Source organism: Heptranchias perlo, chromosome 24 (assembly GCF_035084215.1).
Source record: "Heptranchias perlo isolate sHepPer1 chromosome 24, sHepPer1.hap1, whole genome shotgun sequence".
Taxonomy (NCBI): Eukaryota; Metazoa; Chordata; class Chondrichthyes; order Hexanchiformes; family Hexanchidae; genus Heptranchias; species Heptranchias perlo.
In genome coordinates, this window is record NC_090348.1 from 29056330 (window position 1) to 29077402 (window position 21073).

At 42.6% G+C, this 21073-nt stretch overlaps 2 protein-coding genes across 5 annotated transcripts in view; one reads left to right on the forward strand and one right to left on the reverse strand.

The window, feature by feature from the left end:
* LOC137341644 (protein PHTF2-like) overlaps positions 1 to 10719 on the reverse strand; it is an 82377-nt gene extending 71658 nt beyond the window's left edge. For 3 of the 4 annotated variants that reach the window (XM_068004972.1, XM_068004971.1, XM_068004968.1), the window contains exon 1: positions 10537 to 10719. The gene's annotated coding sequence lies outside the window, so the exon portion shown is untranslated. Of the gene's footprint in view, positions 1 to 10343; positions 10369 to 10536 lie in introns of those variants that run through there. The other variant, XM_068004969.1, reaches the window with a different exon arrangement.
* An 8223-nt stretch (positions 10720 to 18942) lies between these two features.
* Positions 18943 to 20208, forward strand: LOC137341648 (transmembrane protein 60-like). The gene has a single exon (XM_068004982.1). The coding sequence runs from the start codon at positions 19411 to 19413 to the stop codon at positions 19807 to 19809; it is 399 nt and encodes a 132-aa protein (XP_067861083.1). The 5' UTR covers positions 18943 to 19410; the 3' UTR covers positions 19810 to 20208.
* The last annotated feature ends 865 nt before the right edge of the window (positions 20209 to 21073 follow it).

Genomic DNA, 21073 nt, shown 5'->3' on the forward strand with positions numbered 1-21073 from the left:
GACTAACAGGCACCAGGATGTAGCCTGGATGGTGGTGAAAAAGGCCCTCCCAGTGCGGTCCTTCCAACATGCAAGGAACCTCAACGCCACCGCGAGCTGCCCTCGAGGCTGTGGCAAGGAGGAGACCGTCGTCCACCTCCTGATGGGCTGCCCCTTTGTGCAGAGGGTGTGGAGAGAGATGCTCTACGGGATATTCCCCGGGACGCACACCAAGACAGATATCACCTGCAGCCAGAAGACCATCAATTCAGTGAAGAAGGCCCTTTGGTCTGCCCGAAACCTGCTGAAGGAACTGTCCACTGACTAGCACACTCGAAGGTCAATGAGTACGTGCTGCGGGACGCACTGAAGCAAGGTGCGACCTACGCAAAGGCTCAACCGGGGAAAGGCCACCCCACCCTGTATCGTACAGAACGTATTAGAAAATACATACTGTGTTTTAAAATTGTAACAATAAGATCATAGTGTATACAATCAGTACTGTATTGCTTTGAACTGCTGTGCTGCATTTTGCACCCTTTATTTGAACTGTGTGTAAACCGTGTGTACCTTTAAATTTTATGGACTAAAGTATATTTTGAAATTTAAAAGAAGTAACTGGTTATTTTGTGATTGTGAGTTTTTACTGCCTCTGGTACTTCTCATACAAATTTGCAGTACCGTCAGCCTTGGGTCAGTGGTAACACTCTCACCTCTGAGTCAGAAAGTTGTAGGTTCAAGTCCCATTCCTGAGACTTGAGCACATAATCTTGCTGACATTTCAGTGCAGTTTAGAATCCTACCCAACAAGCCTCCCTGACTTCTTTGGGGACTTGAAGGAAAAGTGGATAGTGGAATTCCCTATGATATAGCTTATCCGTGCTTTCAGAAAGCTGATAGATGATTTAAACAACTGATGATCTGATCTTTTGGTTCTGGGACTGCTCTGTTCTAACTATAGCTTGCTGCTTCTGGTTTTTAATATGCAAATAGCCCTGTGCTATATTTAATTAGTTGTTCTAAATATTAAAATGTCATGTACTAAATACTATCTTGTTGGTATTCTGTGCAGTACATCAGATACAATGTGCAGAGATATGTTGAAGAAACATCACTAAGGGCGGAACAAGAAATTTGGGTTTCAGAAAGACACAGCTATTTGCACACACCACATTCACCAAGTTAAAAATTGCAACCTCGCTCTGTCACTAACAAATATCCGCCACATTTTAAACAAGCTGTAAAAATGCACTCGACAGGATATTGGTAGGCAGTAACATCACTAATATCAGAACAAAAGAATGGAGCACAATGCTGTAGCCTTTTCAATAACAGTTGAGTAAAACAAAGTCTAGTGGAGACAACGAAAATCAGACTAAACATCAACAGCCTCCTCCCAATCATCAGCAAAGTCATCAACTACTGCAGGATGTGTTATAGCGACATTGGTTGGGCATTCAGGAAATTGTGGTGTCAGTTGCATCCCAGAATGCACTTATGCTGACAGCTCATGTCATGACTATAAATCATAAACCTACCCAAAATGCTGCAAGTCAGTGACAAATATGCAGTGCACAATGCATTCACATAATCCTCCTGCACAGTTTATAAAGCCAAAATCTAGCATAGTTAACACTATGCTGCTACCTTCACGTTAATTAAATAGAATTCTATGATACACCGATTTGAGGTTTTTTTGCCTTAAACTGTTGCTTATCTTGGAAGACTGATTTTTAAAATTATATACAGATACAAATACATATACGCACATGCCAGGTCGATCCCATGTGACAGTGCACACAAGAGTAAATATCGTTAGACCAGGGGCAGCATTAGGGCCGTGCTACCTGTGCACTTGCACAGGGCCCCAAGCCAGTCAGAGGCTCTGAGTGGATCCAGTGAAAGGACACCTATGTTGAGTGTAGGACGGAACGCCAGTGCAGAGACTGCCCCAGCTCCCATTGTTTCTCAGAGAGCAGTGTTGGTAACGAAGGATGGGTGCACCAGCGCTTCCAGGAATGGGGGAGGTTGTGGACTGGTGCTCAGAATGGGGATCCCTTATTGGTACATAGCCGGCGGGATGGTCTGCACCTCTGGTGTTACCTGCATTTTTCTTACAAGGCAACTGGAGCCTTCTTCACTTTGCCAGATTTTCCATGCATCCCTCCCCCTCTGCTAGTCTGTTGTAATCATTCACACATCCTCTGGGTCTCAGGCCCATATCCAATTTCTCTCATTATTCCTCCTTTTGTCTCATACCATTATCACTTCTGTCATTTAATCATCTCCTACTCCACCTATCAGGGCAGGCATCACCAGACATGGACATTAGCACTTAAAATCCCATTGGGACTATCAACATAGAGCTCATGAATGGAAAGATGACAGGAATGTATAAATTAGTTCAAATTTTGGGTCTGACAGATATTCTCTCGGGTACAGTGATGATGGTAACTCTCAGAAGCAGTCCAAGCATCTTGCATTCAGGAGTGTGCCTATAACCCCAATATCTAATTATACAATAGCATAATCCAGGGTGTAACAATAGGACCCCTTTGTGCTCTAAACTGTATATCACCTCTTTCACACATAGCTCTCACATGTGCTTCTCCAGCAAAGTTGCTCTATTTTACAAACAGCAAGTGAACGTGGAGTAACAGATATAATCAAATCTCACATTGATTCAACTAGCAGAATCCTCCTCCAGAACAAGAAAAATAAAGTATGCCACACTATCCCAATAGCAGGTGTACTTAACTTTTTCCTAGTCAGCCTTCCTGTGGGCTTGAGACGAGGAAGATTCCCCTCACTGGCACTAATTGGCCGGTTGCCTGCCCAGCTGTCTGTTTCTATGTCCCTTTTCTCTGTACCCAGCCAGTGGGAGCCCTGTCCCTCTCACTCCTTCCCCACTGATCTGCCACTAGGCCCAATAAAACTGACTTACTCTCCTCCCCCTCCATCCTTGGAGTGTAGGCTTGAAGAGCACATCATCACCTGCTACTCTCAAAATGAATAAGGGACATTCAAGATTAATGGGCCCGAGATGAAAATAAAATCGACCATTATTAAATCAGCTTGCAATAGACTAGGAACATTGACTGAGCTGCAACATTCCAAAAACTGGTTTGGCTGACTTTCATTCACATCTTAAATGGTTGCTGCCTTTAAAAAAAAGTGTGTGAATTTACTGTTTTAAAACACAACACTTAAACAGAGCTTACTCCCGAATCCTTTCCACAAAAGAAACAAGTGATCAAAAATCCCAAAACATGACTCTATATACGTGTGAAGCTACACATACTACAAAGGTCCCAGATGGCATGTGAAAATGTCTAAGAAAAAGACAATTAAGAATTTGTAAAGTAAAAATTTAAGTATAAAAATATTGTGCTGCGCTGAGTATTAAAATGGTAAAAAAGGATATCCGCGGTGTTGTTAGGATCCAGTTTTCCTGCTAGATTTCAGTTCAGTTGTACTGAATTTGGGATTCTACTTTCAGCCTCATTCCACAACCGGTTCAATATTCACAAAAAAATTCAGAAAAATCAGTCAGTTATCCTGATTCACAAAATACTTAAATGCAAATGTTCAATCACCACTGCAACATCACACAAAGCAATGACATTACATCCCGCTACAAAATACATTCTTAAACAGAGTCCATAAAATAAAAGCTAATTTGCTGTTATGCTGGAACTGGTTTCATGAAAGACAAAAACAGGAAATGAGCACAAATTTTCTTCATTAAGTTTGTCATACTTGTGACAGGAGTCATCACACCACACATCAAGAACCAGAATGGGGCTCTGTTGTGATGCCCTCCATGTTGAATAGCCTGTGAATATTTATTTATCTGTGCTCCCAATGTGCAATAGCCACTTGGCCAATGGAACCTCTTGAAGATTAACCATGTGGGAGGAGAGGGGAAAAAAAGGTTCCTCACAGTCTGAGCATCTCAACAGCCAACTCCTACCACTGACAAATCCCTCATCCATGCCTTTATCACCTTAAAGGTTAATTCCTCCAATGTTCTTCTTGCCAACCTCTCCAGCTGTGCCTGACACAGAAACCAATTTATCCAGAACTTTGTGGCTCATATCCTTTCCTACACAAGATCCCCCAAACCCAACAATTCTGTCCTCATCAACCTCCATTGGCTCCCCATTGCCAATGCATGGAATTTTTTAAAACTTCACATCCCTCTGTGGCTTTACTCCACCTTTCCCAACAATCTTCTCCAATGCTACGTCTCAGCAGATATGCTCTTGCAACTCTGGCCTAGTGCACGTTTCCCCTCTCCCCACACAGCTCCACAATCAGTGACAGAGTCTTCGGGCAACATATCCCACAGCCCAAAATGTTCCTTCTAAGCCGCCTTGCCTTGCTACCATTAATGAATAATAACAAAAGAAAATTCATGCAAGTTCTGCAGGGTGACCAGGGTTTATAGCATTAAAACCAATGAGAGCATAAGCCAACAAAGATGAAAGAAACTTTAGTCAAATTCATAAGGTTGAGGGGGGATCCATGAGAATCATCATGGTTGAAACCTAACACACAGAATGCGGTGTCTGAAGACTGTTTCCTGGAGAAGATTCGAGACAAAGTAAAGCCATGGAGGGATTTGAAGATGAGCATGCTGAAGTCTGTGCTGTGAACAGGAAGCCAATGGGTGGCAATGAGTTCCTGCTCTTGCTATCCAGTAACCCTTGGTGAAAAATGTGCATTGGCCACTGGAAGAGGACAAGATTGAACTCAGCTATGATACTGCTCAGTCAACTAGCTGGCCAACAAACACTGTCTAGACTTACACAAGTGAAATTGCTGCTTGTGCACAATTACAACCCAAACAATCACACAACAGTACTGGACCCCTTCAGGAGAGGAGAGGAGAAAAGTCATTTAAAAGACATCAACTATAACTCTGCTGGGTAAATGTGCTACCTAATGTGTACTAAGCCATACAGACCAGGAAGGCCCCTGTTTCAATTTTTGATGTGCTGAATCAGGAGATCTCAGTTGAGGTAGCACTAGGGGCAATACAATTGTCCTCAGCACTCTCAGATTAGGGAGAAAAGAGGGAATAAAATCAGCCAGGATTGCCACTTGTGATCACTATCAAATGACTCTGCTAGGAAGTGTGCATGTGTTGACAACTGGTGATGACAGACTTAAGTGTGATGTTCCCCTTGCTCAAATAACCAGCTGACTCTTGCTGTCAAGTCTCACACATGAAAAATGGACATTTAGGCAAGATACCAGGGGGCTGCTAGAACCTATGGAACTATATCTCAGCATGAGTCAGCACTTTCAGAGGAGGGGAATAAATTACTTCACTTGTGAAAAACTAAGGCGAGAACAAAATTAAATCAAAAATGAAAGCATAACTGAACATAATTGTTCAATTGTGTCAAGGTGAAACAAACTCTTTTCTTTAAATGTCTGGCTCACATCTTTTAAAATTATCACCAGCAGTTTGCATGAATTTACTAATCTCCAGATTATCTCACTCATGCAATGAAACAAAATAATCCTAACAGAAACAAGATGATGATGGGTACATGAGTCAGTTACCATTGGCTAACACCCCCTCCCTCTACTTCGTCAATAGTCAAAGCATTAGAGGATGGCTCCTATTGGAGGACCCCATTGTGAAACAGTTCCATGACATGGTTAACTGATTATTACAGGCCTCTTTGGCACAGCTGCACCACTAGTTTACAAATACAGGGATGCCTAATGTGCAGCTATGGCCCGGGGGGGGGGGGGGGGGGGGCGGGGGTAGTAATGTTGAGCGCACCATGGTTTGCCACTTAGAACCAGGCAGCCATCTCTGACTTTGCTGAAGTGACACACCTATACCCTTACTTTCTTCTCCTCTCAACCTCATGAACAAAATGGAAGTGCAACCTAAAGTGTCACAAGTTACCGTGGCCTCCTCATCTCACAACCGCAATATGCGTGACATATACACCCAGAGGTGAGGTGAGAGTGACTGCCCTTGACATCAAGGCAGCATTTGACCGAGTGTGGCACCAAGGAGCCCTAGTAAAATTGAAGTCAATGGGAATCAGGGGGAAAACTCTTCAGTGGCTGGAGTCATACCTAGCATAAAGGAAGATGGTGGTGGTTGTTGGAAGCCAATCATCTCAGCCCCAGGACATTGCTGCAGGAGTTCCTCAGGGCAGTGTCCTAGGCCCAACGATCTTCAGCTGCTTCATCAATGACCTTCCCTGCATCATAAGGTCAGAAATGGGGATGGTCGCTGATGATTGCACAGTGTTCAGTTCCATTCGCAACCCCTCAGATAATGAAGCAGTCCGTGACAATATCCAGGCTCGGGCTGATAAGTGGCAAGTAACATTCATGCCAGACAAGTGCCAGGCAATGACCATCTCCAACAAGAGAGAGAGTCTAACCATCTCCCCATGACATTCAACGGCAATACCATCACCGAATCCCCTACCATCAACATCCTGGGGGTCACCATTGACCAGAAACTTAACTGGACCAGCCATATAAATACTGTGGCTACAAGAGCAGGTCAGAGGCTGGGTAATTTGCGGCGAGTGACTCACTTCCTGACTCCCCAAAGCCTTTCCACCATCTACAAGGCACAAGTCAGGAGTGTGATGGAATACTCTCCATTTGCCTGGATGAGTGCAGCTCCAACAACACTCATGAAGCTCGACGCCATCCAGGACAAAGCAGCCTGCTTGATTAGCTCCCCATCCACCACCCTAAACATTCACTCCCTTCACCATCGGCGCACTGTGGCTGCAGTGTGTACAATCAGGTGTCCAACCTCACACAACCAATTTGCAAGCTGCCTGATTTTCCAAAGAGCGATTTGGAGGCAAATAATTAGGTCATAATACTGGCATTTGCAGCCTTATCTTAATATTTAAATTGTACTATAAAGGGCCTTCCCGAAATTTCCCATATTTGGAGAGACTCTGTCCACAAGAAATAGGCACAGGGTTATATATATCATACACACCTGCTGCATTTTGGTCATGCATTAAGTTAGTTTTATTGGGTAGTCCTCCATTTTTGTTTTTATTACCCTGACAATACATTTTTTTGTTATGCTTGATTGCTGTTCACAGTTAAACTGCAATATACAGAGAGGTGAGGATGAGTATTCACTGGGGGCTAGTACAACCTAAATTCTGTCTGTATCATTTGTAATTCAGCCGAGTGGGAAAGACCGAGAATTAGCTCAGCTCATCCAAAATTCTTCCTACGCCACACCAGGTTCCATTCACCCTTCAAGCCGGTCCTTGCTGACCTACATTGCCTCCCAGTCCCCCAATGTTACCCAATTTAAAATTCTTATCCTCATGTTTAAAACTCTTCATGGCCTCGCCCTCCCTATTTCTGTAACCTCCTCCAGTCCTACAAAACACCAAGAACTCTGTTACTCTGACCTACTGTGCATTCCCCCTCCCTTGGTTCCACCATAGACAGTTGCGCCTTCAGCCACCTACACCACTGGAATTCCTTCTCTAAACCCCTCTGCCTCTCCATCTTCCAACCCTCCTCAGACCAAGCTTTTGGTCATCCCTCCTATGGCTCAGCATCAATTTTTGTTTGATTACACCTCTGAAGCACCAGGGGTTTTGTGTTTTCGCATTAAAAGGTGCTATATAAAAATGCAACTCGTTGTTGTTGTATTATGGCTGACATCAAGTTTTATTCCTGTCTGATCCATTGGATCTTTAACACTAAGGACTCCACTAACATCTCTGGCCTTCATGATATATCTCCCATTGCCCTCAAGATGAGTACCCCCGACTTTACCTCTGTGCTATGCCATTCCTTCACTCTTACTCCCAGTCTACCTTCTATTCTCTTGGAAACTTGTTCATGTTCACCTAATTCCTAAGAAATACGATAAATCCTTTCCTTCTAACAACTATTCGATTGTGTTTACAGCAGTACTTGCAAACAATCTTTAACCTTGAAGGTTTTGGTCTAACACATTATTGCCAGTATGGTTTTTAGCAATAGCCTTTCCACTAGTGATCTTGTTGCTTACTTAATGCGTCTCTGGAACTCTGCTCTTGAATACTTTTCTAAGTCATTTGGCATTAGCCTGGAAATCTCTAAAGCCTTCAACAGAGTCTGGCACGATGCACTTCTGAACAAGTTAGCATCATGTAGCTCCCATCAAAGCTAATTTCATGAACATCTAGTTTCCTTTTAAAAAGCTCTACCAATACTATAATTTACAGCTCAACCTATGATTTTTTTTTATTAATTAAGGGGTTTTTCATGGCTCTCTCCTCTCTGATCTTTATTCACATAAATGGCATCTCCACTGATCAGCCAATCCCTATCTATTCTCTTGGTGGTTGTTCAATTCCACATTCATCAACTTCCTTCAGACAGCACCCACTCAGTGCTTACAACCACCAGTCTTCTTGCAATGCAGTAACTAAATCACGTACATCTTGATCTCATGGTCTTCAGTGGGGCAAAGAAAATCTTGGGACTTTAAAGATTTGGAAGAAACAATTTCTTTTAGTCTCTCGCTAGTCTAACCAACAGCCACCACTTCCATAGTTGCTTCGCCCTTAATTCATCATCGATTGACATTTTTGGCCTTGCTATCTTTCTGACCTCAAATGAAACTCGCATTATCTCCTTCATTGCTAAAGCACTTATTTTCTCTCTACAACTCTTGACTCTTTGTAAGTCCAAGTCCATCCGAGACTTAAATACTACTCCCTTATCTGGCATGACTCTTCTCACACCTCTCCCACAATCCTGGACAAGATACAAGAAAAAGGCTGGTGTTTGTTAGGCAATCCCTCTCCCTCACACAAATTTTCTCATCTTTATTTTATTGATATATTAAATATTAAATGGCACCAATAAGGCAAATCCAGAATATTACTTCTAAGCGTGTATGTTAAAAAACATCAATTTCAATCAGTGAAGAGTAATCTTAAAACTGGTATTAAAAAAGGTAGTAACCATTTGGTAGAAACAAAATATAGCACCTTTAACATACTAAAACATCTCACAGTGCTTTACAGGAGTGTAATCAAACAAAAACTGATGCCAAGCCAAACAAGGAGACATTAGGGCAAGCGACCGAAAGCTTGGTCAAAGAGATGGGTTTTAAGGAGAGTCTTAAAAGGAGCAGTGGAGGAGTTTAGGAAGGGAATTCCAGAGCTTAGGCACAGCTGACAAAAGTGGTATGAAGGAAGGGAGGATGGACAAGAGGCCAGAGTTGGAGGAACACAGAGCTCTCAGGGGGTTGTAGAGCTGGAGGAGATTAGAGATAGGAAGGGGCGAGGCCATAGTGGGATTTGAACACAAGGATGAGAATTTTAAAATGGAGGCGTTCGGGGACCAGGAGCCTATGTAGTTTAGGAAGCACAGGGGTGATGGATGAATGGGACTTGGTTTGTTAGGATACAGGCAGCAGAGGTTTGGAAGAACTTAAGTTTATGGAAGGTGGAAGATGGGAGACTGGGCAGGAGAACTAGATGTGTATTTGCAGAATGGCTAACATTCAATCCAATAGAAAGGTCTCTCTTTTAAGGGGAAATACCACAAAATATGTTTGGGACCAGTCAAAATGACATCAAACTAAAAATAAAACACAGTAAATGCAAAACACTGTATATAATTTGCCCACAGTACCAACACAGGGCTTCTAGAATGCTTGCGGATGCTGCACACTGATAATCCAAGGTCACCCATGTGGAGACCAAAGTCTTGGCAAACTCAACTGGTGAGCACAAGAAGCCTGGTTCAACAACTAATCTCATCCCTAGCCAATTCAGTCAAAGACCAGATATTCATTTGAAGGGGGAGGGGGAAGAAAGAGGAGGAGGAAGAGACAAAATATTCTATTTTTGAACCATTCACAGAAACAGAAAAAGTTAAGGAGGGGACAAATAATTAAAAACACTCCGTTCAGTCGCTGGTTCAAAGACTTACGGCCACTTCAACTGTAACCCAAACCAAAATCTGACATTAACAATGTTGGTTGATCCTTCATGGCCTTAGTCTAAAAGTGATAACTGCACACTCAATTCCTCTGCATCTGTCTGCACACAACTGAAATAACAAAGAGGCAATAGAAAATGACCCCCCTTTTCCAAAATTAACTCGAAATTCTTTTCACTTTTAAATCGCTCGTGGAAACCTAATCGGCATCCATCACAGAATCATCCCAACCTTAACAGATCAATAAACTAGCTCCATACAGCAAAAAAAATACCGTCAACACTAGAGACTTAATCGATAGGCCCCTAACAAGAATACGGTTTCAAGATCAAAGAGTGCGATTTACATAGAGAGCTGCGTTTATTTCCAAAGAATAAGAAACGTAGAAATAAGGTTACCTTAAATCAAAATGGGTTTATTCTTGGTAGCCATTACGTAGTCTTTTTATTTCAGGAATAAGCAAATCCTAGCGCCTTCATCCATTTCTAATCCACATCACTATCTCTTCAGCGACAAGAGTTGTCCATAACGAATCCGTGTTATTTATTTTTTTAAATGATTCTTTCAGCTCCTCGCGAAGTTATCACTTACCAGCATATTATATTTCCGCGCTCATTTCCATCACGACTCAGATTCTCCTCACCGAGCTCGCTCTCCGAAGCGCTGAATTACTGTCAATCTCTCAGATTTCTTGTTTTCGAATCAAGCCTGATTCAAACCCTGAGCCTTCGGTCGAGGCTCGCAGAGTAACAGCCGTTACCATCCTCCAGAGTAGCGCCAACCTACCGTAATATACACAATAAACCAACTTTCCACAGATTAAACCATACCGCAATACACCAAATATACAGCCAATCTACCGCAATACACCAAATAGACAGCCAATCTACCGCAATACACCAAATAGACAGCCAATCTACCGCAATACACCAAATAGACAGCCAATCTACCGCAATACACCAAATAGACAGCCAATCTACCGCAATACACCAAATAGACAGCCAATCTACCGCAATACACATAACAAGCCAAGCTACTATAATACTCCGAGTATGCAGCAAAATATACAGGATAATCCAACTTCCCACAATCTAGCAAGCATATACAGAATAAACCCGTAAATCACAGTACCGAATATATAGTGGAACTGTAACACACAAAACCTACCTTAATAGAATGTACAGCTAACCTACCATAATACACCAACTAGATACCTTACTGTAATACTCCAAGATGTGGAGATGCCGGTGATGGACTGGGGTTGACAAATGTAAACAATCTTACAACACCACGTTGGACTATAACTTGGTGTTGTAAGATTGTTTACATTTGTAATACTCCAAGTAACCAGGCATCCTACCGTAAAACACCAAGTAAATAAGAACACTGCTACAACAGAGCATGCATTCATGCACCTGCCTACCACAAAAAACAGAATAAACAGGCACTAGCCTACCATATAAATTGAGTAATTACCAACTGACGATAATACACCAAGGAGCAGCACTATCCTATCTTAATTCTCTGAGTATTCAAGCACCATACCATAATACATTGAGTATCATAACACTCCAAATATTAGCATCATCATACAGTAACACACTGAATACCAGCATTTCCTGTGCATTAGCCACCAAACTTGAGTGAGAATGGGGACGAGGGAATATAAGGCTGAGGCAAGAAAAGGGAGAGAGTGCATGATACATGGTCATAGAGTCATAGAGTCATAGAGTTATACAGCACGGATAGAGGCCCTTCGGCCCATCGTGTCCGCGCCGGCCATCAGCCCTGTCTACTCTAATCCCATATTCCAGCATTTGGTCCGTAGCCTTGTATGCTATGGCATTTCAAGTGCTCATCCAAATGCTTCTTGAATGTTGTGAGGGTTCCTGCCTCCACATGGTGTTTGAAAGAGCACAATGCTTGACAAGGGAAAAAGCAGAGGATGGGGAGAAGGGGGAAGTGGATGGCAGTGAAAGGGAGAGGGGAGAGAAAAGGAGGAAGTTAATAGTAATGAGGGTAAATGGATGACAATGGAGGGAAGGAGATTGATGGTAATAAAGGACGCAAAAGTGCACCAATGCTTTGAGGGGAAAGGGAAAAGATGCGACCAGCACTTCAGGGTGAGAGAGGAAGGAGAGTGCCAGCATTTATTGAGAGAGTACAGGGAGGGAGAATGCCAGCATGAACTTGGGGAGAGGGGGAAAGACGAGTACCAGCCTGAACAGAAGAAAGGGAGAAGAATACCAGCTTAAATGAACAGATGCTGGTTGAGGATAAATGTTGGCCAGGATATCAGGAGAACTCCTCTGCTCTTCTTTGAATAGTGCCAAGGGATCTTTTACGTCCAGCTAAGAGGGTAGACAGGGCCTCAGTTTAACGGCTCATCCGAAAGGCAGCACTTCCAAATGTACCGCACTGACGTGCCAGCCTAGATTATGTGCTCAAGTCTCTGGAGTGGAATTTGAACACAAGACCATCTGATTCAGAAAGGCGAGAGAGAGTGCTACCACTGAGCCAAGGCTGACACCTAAAATGGAAAAGAATGAAAGGATGATTTGACGAGAGAGAGGAATGCCAATGTGAATGGGAAGTTTTAGAGAAGGGAGTGTCTCCATGAAAGGATAGGGAGCAGTGGGGTGCACTGTCTCTTGAACTGTGTCTGGAGGGGGTAGTATCCATTTGTGAGCTGGGACAGTGTGGGGGGGGGGTTGGATGTGGGAGAATGACTGTAGAGGTAACTAAATAATAGTCTGGTTGGCTTGTTGAAAAGCCAAATGCCATTGTTTTGCCTTTTTTGAATTAAAAACATATTAATTGCAAAGCATTTGGAGTTTAATAAAATTAACCAGAATGTATCATTTTTAATGTAAAAATTCAAAATTTGTCCAGAGGAACATGCCTTTGGACTTCCTAGAAATGCACCAATTTTGTACCTTCAACATTTGGATTTCCCTTTCATGCTCTTATGTTTAGTATTCCTCCAGTATAAATGTGGAATGTTGTGTGTACCTACCACTTAAGCTACAAAGCATCTGTAACTACTTGTTTTCACATGTCATGGCCTTTCTTGATTTGTCAGTTGTTTTGAAGCTTTTACTAGTTTTCTAGGTTGGCATACGTGGCCTATTAAAGTCATTAAACGATGTACAAATTGAGCAGTTACATAATTCTCTGCTAATTTCTGAAATTAAATGGGAAAAAAAATGAAAGCAATCAAAACTGCATCCTGTGTAAATGACTTTAGTTCCAAAGGGGCAGGCATCCCCAAGATAATACCAGCTTCAAAAATGCTTGAAATCTTGTGAATATAATGAAAGACCTCAAAAATTTAAAGTTGATACATTTATTGATGTTTACATGCAGAACTCTTAATCAGGGTTATGGGGAAAGAGCGGGGGAGTAGGACTAATTGGATAGCTCTTTGAAAGAACCGGTACGGGCACGATGGGCCGAAAGGCTTCCTTAAGATTCTATGCTTGTCCAAGCATTGGCCTACCATGACAGACAGCAATAGCAACCTAATGCATTGAGTTACAACCAACCTTTTATAACACACCAATAACATACCATAATACACCTAGTAAACAAGCACTACCATAATGCTGAGTAAAACAATCTAGTGTAATACATCAAATAAATAACTATCCAACCAGCTTTAACATATATCAAATAAATTAACGCCCAACCTTATCTAAAAACCATGTCATTTACAATAATACACCAAGTAAATAACCATACTACTTACCCTAACATATGAAGTAAGTAACCACCTTACCTACTCAAAATAGCAAGTAGATAACCACAGGTGTTGGGATAAGTTATTGCACCAACCACAGTCAAAGAGCCTATCAAAACTCACATGTAGACTCACACATCAAGAATGACCTCCTGAGCAAGGAAATGGGAGGAGAGGTTTGGTGCCACCCTTGAGACTGTAGCCCAGTATGGACCACTATCATAAAAAAACAGGAAAGATGTGGGAAAAAATGTAAAAATTATGAATTAAGAAAATAGATAATCAAAATATTCAACTGCTTTTAAGAAGAAACTTGGCAACTTAGTTAGAGTGGACAACTTGAGCGAACCTGGCACACAACCGGCTTAGCTATTCACAACTAAATATGGCTTGACCACATCAATCTCCACCAAGCTTTGCTTTCCATTGCCAAAACTGCTCACTATTCTAGGATTATCCTGGAGGGCAAAGATAACCACATGCTCTTTTTCTCCACTATTGTCTACCTCCTTAAACCCCATTCCCCTGCCTCCTTCACCCTCACTTCTAACGCCAAATGCAAGGAGTTCATGCATTCCCTTGTCACCAAGGTTAAGACCATTTGCTCAGCTCCCTCCACTGCTTCCCTTTGTTCCCTTAGCTAGCCCTCACCACAAATCCTCATTCTACTCCAATCCATTACCCTGTATCTCGCTAATTTCTCCCCATCATCAATGTACGCCAATGATACCGAGCTCTACCACTCCGACACCTCCTTCAACCCCTCAGTTGCATCTATTCTGTCTGATTGTTTGGATGAACCTTAACTTCTCCAGTTAAATACTGGGAAGACAGAAGCCATTAACTTGGCCTCCTCCACAGACTCTGCTCCCTCGCTTCTGACTATCAACCACCCTGGCCACGGTCAACAACCAGAATGTTCACAACCGCGGAGTCCTGTTTCACCCAAAGCTGAGTTTCTATTCCCATATCCTCTCCACCACAAAAGCTGCCTACCTCCACTCCGTAAACTCACCTGCCTCCACCCCTACCTCAGCTCATTCTTCTGCTGAAACCCTCATTCATGCCTTTGTCACGTCCATACTTTACTCAATGTTCTCCTGGCGTCCCATCCTCCCATCTCCACAAATTCCAATTTATCCAAAACTCCGCTACTCATATCCTATTCTGCACCAATTCCCACTTGCCCATCATCTCTGTCCTCACACACCTACATTGGCAACCAATGCACCAACAAGTGTTCCCCAGTAGGAGGATGTATGGTGGCTGGCTGCTGCATGTCAGTGGCTGCTTCTAGGGATGGGGTGGTCCAGCATTATTAACTGGTTAATGTGTTGTGAGCATTCATTTGGGTCAATCAATGGCCCTGCAACTACAGGCACCATGAGTAATTGCTACAGTAGCCACCTAGGCCTGCATGCTTTCAGACATACTTAGAGTCAGTTAGCAGGGCAGATGTGTGAGAAGGATGCAGCTTCACTCTGAGAGACATTGGCATCATCAAGGCCAGCTCCTGCCATTCCCCTGCTGCTAAGCACTCTATGTATTGTAGTCTGCAGCTCAGTCGTGTGGTCATGCGGCATTGTAAAGATGCAGGTTGTAGACTCCTCCATAGAAGCCTCCAGACTGTGCAGATGGCTTAGCATACTCTCAAATGACTACATGAACTGCTAATGCTGAGCTGCAAAGCTGCATTTGCAGGCCTTATGAGATCCAATTCTCTGGACTCAGCAACTGAAGAAGCCCTTGAGTTGGTTGAGGCTTCTCCTATCCTTCCTGCACTTGTTCCTCTTCACTCATGCTCTCTACTGCAACTCACTTTCTGGTCCCCACAGAGTGGGTGTATCTGTGTTAGCCCTTGCCACTGCAGGACTGGGTGTTGCAGGGCACTGTGAGGCCGGACATGGTATTTGCCGCTTCCTCCTCTTGGATGCCTGGAGGAGCAGAAGAACATATTTTAGAATGCTGGCAGTAAGACACCACTGAAACAGAACTTAAATGGCAAGGCATTCTTGTGTGTTATGTTGTGGTGCCGCAGTTTTTACCTGTGTGAGGAAGAGGGTGAATGAATGACTGGGCAAAAAGATAAAGAATTTAAAACAAAGGATCATACTAGTCATTAGTTTGGGCTAGGCCTCCGACCTCCTCCTCTCCCCACTTACTGCCACACAGAATTTCCAGTGTTATTAGTCAAAGGTCTTAAATGAGATGAACTCCCTCTGATCTGCTTACCTGTTATGTGTGGCCTTCTTTTGCAATTAGATCAAAAAGGAACATATGTTGGAGTGAAGAAAATGAAAGATGTGTGTCATCCAAGTGCCCAGAACAGCAGTCACCTTATATGAACCTGTGAACATGAAGCATGCAGGTACCCAGTGTTGGTAACATGCTTGGTGTTTGCTACTTGCCACATTTAATGGGCCACAAAAGAAACGGATTGGCATGGCAGCAACACAGAGTATCTGTTAAAACATAGCATGCCTGTGCATTTGGAAAACACATCAACAGTAGACTGGAGTGTTGTGCACTCTCCATCTTGTTGAAGTTGTACAGGGCATTGGTGAGGCCACACTTGGAGTACTGTGTACAGTTCTGGTCACCCTATTATAGAAAGGATATTATTAAACTAGAAAGAGTGCAGAAAAGATTTACTAGGATGCTACCGGGACTTGATGGTTTGACTTACAGGGAGAGGTTAGACAGACTGGGACTTTTTTCCCTGGAGAGCAGGAGGTTAAGGGGTGATCTTATCGAAGTCTATAAAATAATGAGGGGCATAGATAAGGTCGATAGTCAAAATCTTTTCCCAAAGGTAGGAGAGTCTATAACGAGGGGGCATAGATTTAAGGTGAGAGGGAAGAGATACAAAAGGGTCCAGAGGGGCAATTTTTTCACTCAAAGGGTGGTGAGTGTCTGGAACGAGCTGCCAGAGGCAGTAGTAGAGGCGGGTACAATTTTGTCTTTTAAAAAGCATTTGGACAGTTACATGTGTAAGATGGGTATAGAGGGATATGGGCCAAGTGCAGGCAATTGGGACTAGCTTAGTGGTATAAACTGGGCGACATGGACATGTTGGGCCGAAGGGCCTGTTTCCATGTTGTAACTTCTATGATTCTATGATTCTATGATGCTCCACCAAGCTTACAGTGAAGCGTTGTAAGATGCACTGTAGGGTGAGATTGTAAAATTAAGCAAAATGTAAGCATACTTACCTTGTCAACCATTTGCCGACCAGCAAATTTCTTCCTCAAATGCTCCCAGAATTGGCGTACAAATTAGATAGCATTGACTCTTTCAGCCAGCTCGCTCTAACAGTGCTCTTCACTGGAGGATGTTCCTCAGCCCCAAAAAGGACCACCTTCTCTGCTGGACCTCTAAAGTTCCTTCCTGGAATGGATCCATTACTCAGTCATTTCCCCCCCTCAGGAGCAGAGGACATAGATTTAAGGTGATTGGCAAAGGAACCAAAGGCGACATGAGGAAAAACTTTTTTACGCAGCGTGTAGTTATGATCTGGAATGCACTACCTGAAAGGGTGGTGGAAGCAAATTCAATCGTGGCTTTCAAAAAGGAATTGGATAAACACTTGAAGGGAAAAAAACTTGCAGAGCTATGGGGAAAGAGCGGAGGAATGGGACTAAACTGGATTGCTCTTACAGAGAGCCAGCATGGGCTCGCTGGGCCGAATGGCTTCCTTCTGTGCTGTAACCATTCTATGATTCTAATGAATTATATATTTTTTCTTAAGTGCAGTAACTTCATTCACAGCAGTAAGGGCATCTTTTCTGTCCGTAATGTACATACAGAACACATTTGGTGCTTTCACCTTTTGAGTTTGCTGTTTCCTTCCTTGACCTTCCTCGCTTGAAGACCACCTTCCTGAGAGCATCATCCTTGTCAGAAGGTTACCTATTGCCCTATCACCTTAAATCTATGTCCTCTGGCTCTTGACCCTTCTAACAATGGGAACAGTTTCTCTTTACTTTATCTAAACCCTTCATGATTTTAAACACTTTTTTCAAATCTCCTCTCAACCTTCTCTGCTACCTATTGCCCAGTGGGATTCCTCTAATTCTTTCTGTGCTCCTTACAACCACCAGGATCAATTCTGTGAGTTATAGTAATTGTTATATTTGTCTTTGTCTGTACCCTGCTGATATTTCACTTAATTAAAAAAGTTAAGTGAGATTCAAGTTCTGGTTAAAGGCTACCCTTCGATACAGTTTCTAGAAAGTAACATAATTTTTTAGCCTAATGATAAATTTCCCCTTTTTAATTTGAACAAAATTTCACCAAATTTCTATCTTCCTCCTCACAGATTTGAAAAGCAGTGTGAATTTCACTGTCTTAGTATCAATATCAACTAAAGAAAACCATCTAAGTGCATACAAAGGTAGACAGGTGGTCATTGTTATCTCCTGGAATTTGTTTTTGCTTGCCTTCAGGGGTAAGAGAATTTCCCAAAATTATTTTCACCCCAATTGGCTTAGGGTTTTTTTAAACACCTATTTTTTTGCCTCTCTCGGGAGATTGATTACATGGTTGCTGGTGGGTGGGGAGTATTCAGGTTAGTGGCAACATAACTGAATGGGACAGATTCAATGAACCAGCTGGTCTTTCTCTGTCGGTATACATACTTCATATATTAGGTCGGGGGGGGGGGAGGGAAGAGGGGTTAAAATGTTCGACTTCATTAAAGAGCTCTTTAGGGTGATCGTATATTTCCCTCCTTGCCACTCACTGGCAAACTGCCCTATCTAAGTTAAGGGCTATTCTATTATAGGAGCGGCCTAATACATTATAGTTCCCCAGGCACAAATATATAGGCTAGCCACATGATTTTGCAGCATTGCCTTTGCCAGGTATTACCATTTCGACTTCACCAGCCGTACAATCCTGGGTAGGATAGTTTATTTTCTGTTAAGCCTCAATTATCTTCTTATAAGTGACCATAAATCATCTAAGTTTTTAAAAGAGTTATTATTTCTTCCCTATTTCACGTCTCCATAAAAGTATACTGTGAGTAAAATTATGGAAATTGATTATTTATATACATCGTCATTACAAAAAATTACACCATCCAAAAAAGTACTGTATATACTGTAACGAAAAAGGTTCCTGTTCCAGTGGGGCCTTTGATTCACTGTTCCCGGAAGTGCATCGCATGGGTGATTGACGGTGTGACCTCACAATTACAAACTGGATACAGCACCAATCGCCTGAAGGTGTGGGCGGGGTTATTAAAGGGATGTGTATTGTTTGGGTTTACCAGAGGCAAAGAGTTCGAGGTGAAAGTGGAAGGAAAGCAAGAGCCTTAGGCAGTAGGAGGCAGGCGTGTGAAGGGAGTTAACGTGCATCTGAGCTGCAGCTTCCCCTGCTGGAAGTGGGCAGAGCGATCAACGCCGCTCGCTGGTGGAGGACTGTTAACTCGATTTTCTGATTCACACTTGACGTGTTTGTAACCATGGCCAAGCAGGGACTTGAGCCAACACTCGGGGTCTACGAAGTCGATGTTACTGTGCCAAAGTGAAAGACAAGCATCAAGAATAAAATGGAGAAAACTACGTGCAGACGTTAATTCAGAGAGCGAATAGCACAGACGCCGAGATTGTTTATGTAAGATATAAAATGAAACTTATTTTATAACACTGTTACCTTCGCAAGTCTCTCGAAACATTCAGAGCAGATATTCGAGAGGCGAGCAGCGTGCCCTCCGTCTGTTTCGGATGAGAATGTCTTTAGCACAGAGGGTGTTAATGACCTGGCTCTTCACCTTGCTTTTCTTAATTGTATTGGTGCTGAAATTGGATGATAAAGCTCCTTGGAACTGGTTTCTCGTCTTTATCCCGCTCTGGATTTTTGATGCCATCCTTTTAGTCGTGTTGATCGTAAAGATTATAGGGAGATGCAAATCGGGCTATGACAGGAACGGCAGCAACCTGAAGAAAAAGATCTGGTACCTATGCGCCATGCTGCTTAAACTAGGCTTTCTGCTGGCGCTGTGCGCCAGACTGGAGCAGTTCACACAAATGGAACTCACTTTCGTTTTTATACCTCTTTGGCTCTTACTCATCGGAGCAATGGTTGATATAGGGTACAATATCTATTCGATGAGACCAGACTGATTAAGTGGACTGTATGTAGGTTTTTGTTGCCACCCTGATTGTTGCTTCCAGCGCCAGTTTATTTAATGCGGGAGTTAATAGATGTAACCTGAAAGGCATGTTGAATAAAAATGGTGTATTACAAGTTTTTGAAATCTAGAAGAACTTTCCCGGACTGTAAATGTTATTTCTTACAACTCTCGTGCGTTATGTGAAGTTATCGTAGTGTAATATTTATGTAAATACGAAGGTTACATTTTTAAAACAAACATCCTGTAAATGAAAGCAATGCATGACGGATTGAGACAAGATGTAGTTATACCAGGTGTTTGCTCCAAGCAATTACAGTATGTCGTATTTTATGCAATGGAATTTTCTTAAATGTTATTTTTGATTAGTATCCAACTAGTTTACACATCCAGCGCTGTTGTGGTAACTATACTATATAATACTTTCCTTTTTATGGAAAGTTACAGTATTTGTGCTTAACGCTTTAACTTTCCGTAAGTTTAAATTCAGACAGCAGCCTTATTTCTGCTATCAGCAACTTCCAGCCGATGATTGGGTCAAAAGGCTAAATTTACGAGTCAGCCTATTGCATCCACCAGCATGATAGGGTCAAGGTAGCAACGCCGACTTGCAGCTTATCCACACAGCAATTTATTAGGCAAACCGTTGGTAGCAAAGAATTGTAATATTAGCAAATCTACACAAATGCCAAATCACCGCACACATCTTTCTAGTGTCCTTTCTTTGGGGGCCTGTTGTATTATATTTTAACAAAATCAAACCAAAACAAAACGTTCCTACATGTTGCAGAAATATTGCCGAGACAAAACAAATTAACATAGTAAGATAGGTTGTGAAAGATACGTGCAAGATACAATGAGCTAAAGGGAATTATTGACAACTGCAAACTACGTAGTGTGCAGCATGTTTTGCAGGTAGGTACAGTTCAACAACAACGTTATAAGTATAGCGATGTTTATCTCGCCTATGCAGGAGGTAGGATAGAAAAGTAACAGGGCCGTCGGAATATAAGGGGCAGAGATATGAATGCTCCTCAGTCCTACGCGATTGTCAAGGAAACTCACTCAGGCATGGATACCAGTAACACCCATCCACTGTCTCTGTGCTGTCAGACTGTTTGTTGATCTCCAGTTGTGGCTAAGCTTCAACGTCATTCAGTTGAAAGTTGGGAAGCCTGAATTTGGCCTCACCACAAACGTTGTACGCTCACCCACCAACTTCAACACCACCCCCCCCCCCCCCGCCCCCCTAGACA

Excerpts from the sequence above, each read along its gene's own strand:
- LOC137341648 (XM_068004982.1), top strand. The coding sequence starts at position 19,411 with ATGAGAATGTCTTTAGCACAGAGGGTGTTAATGACCTGGCTCTTCACC.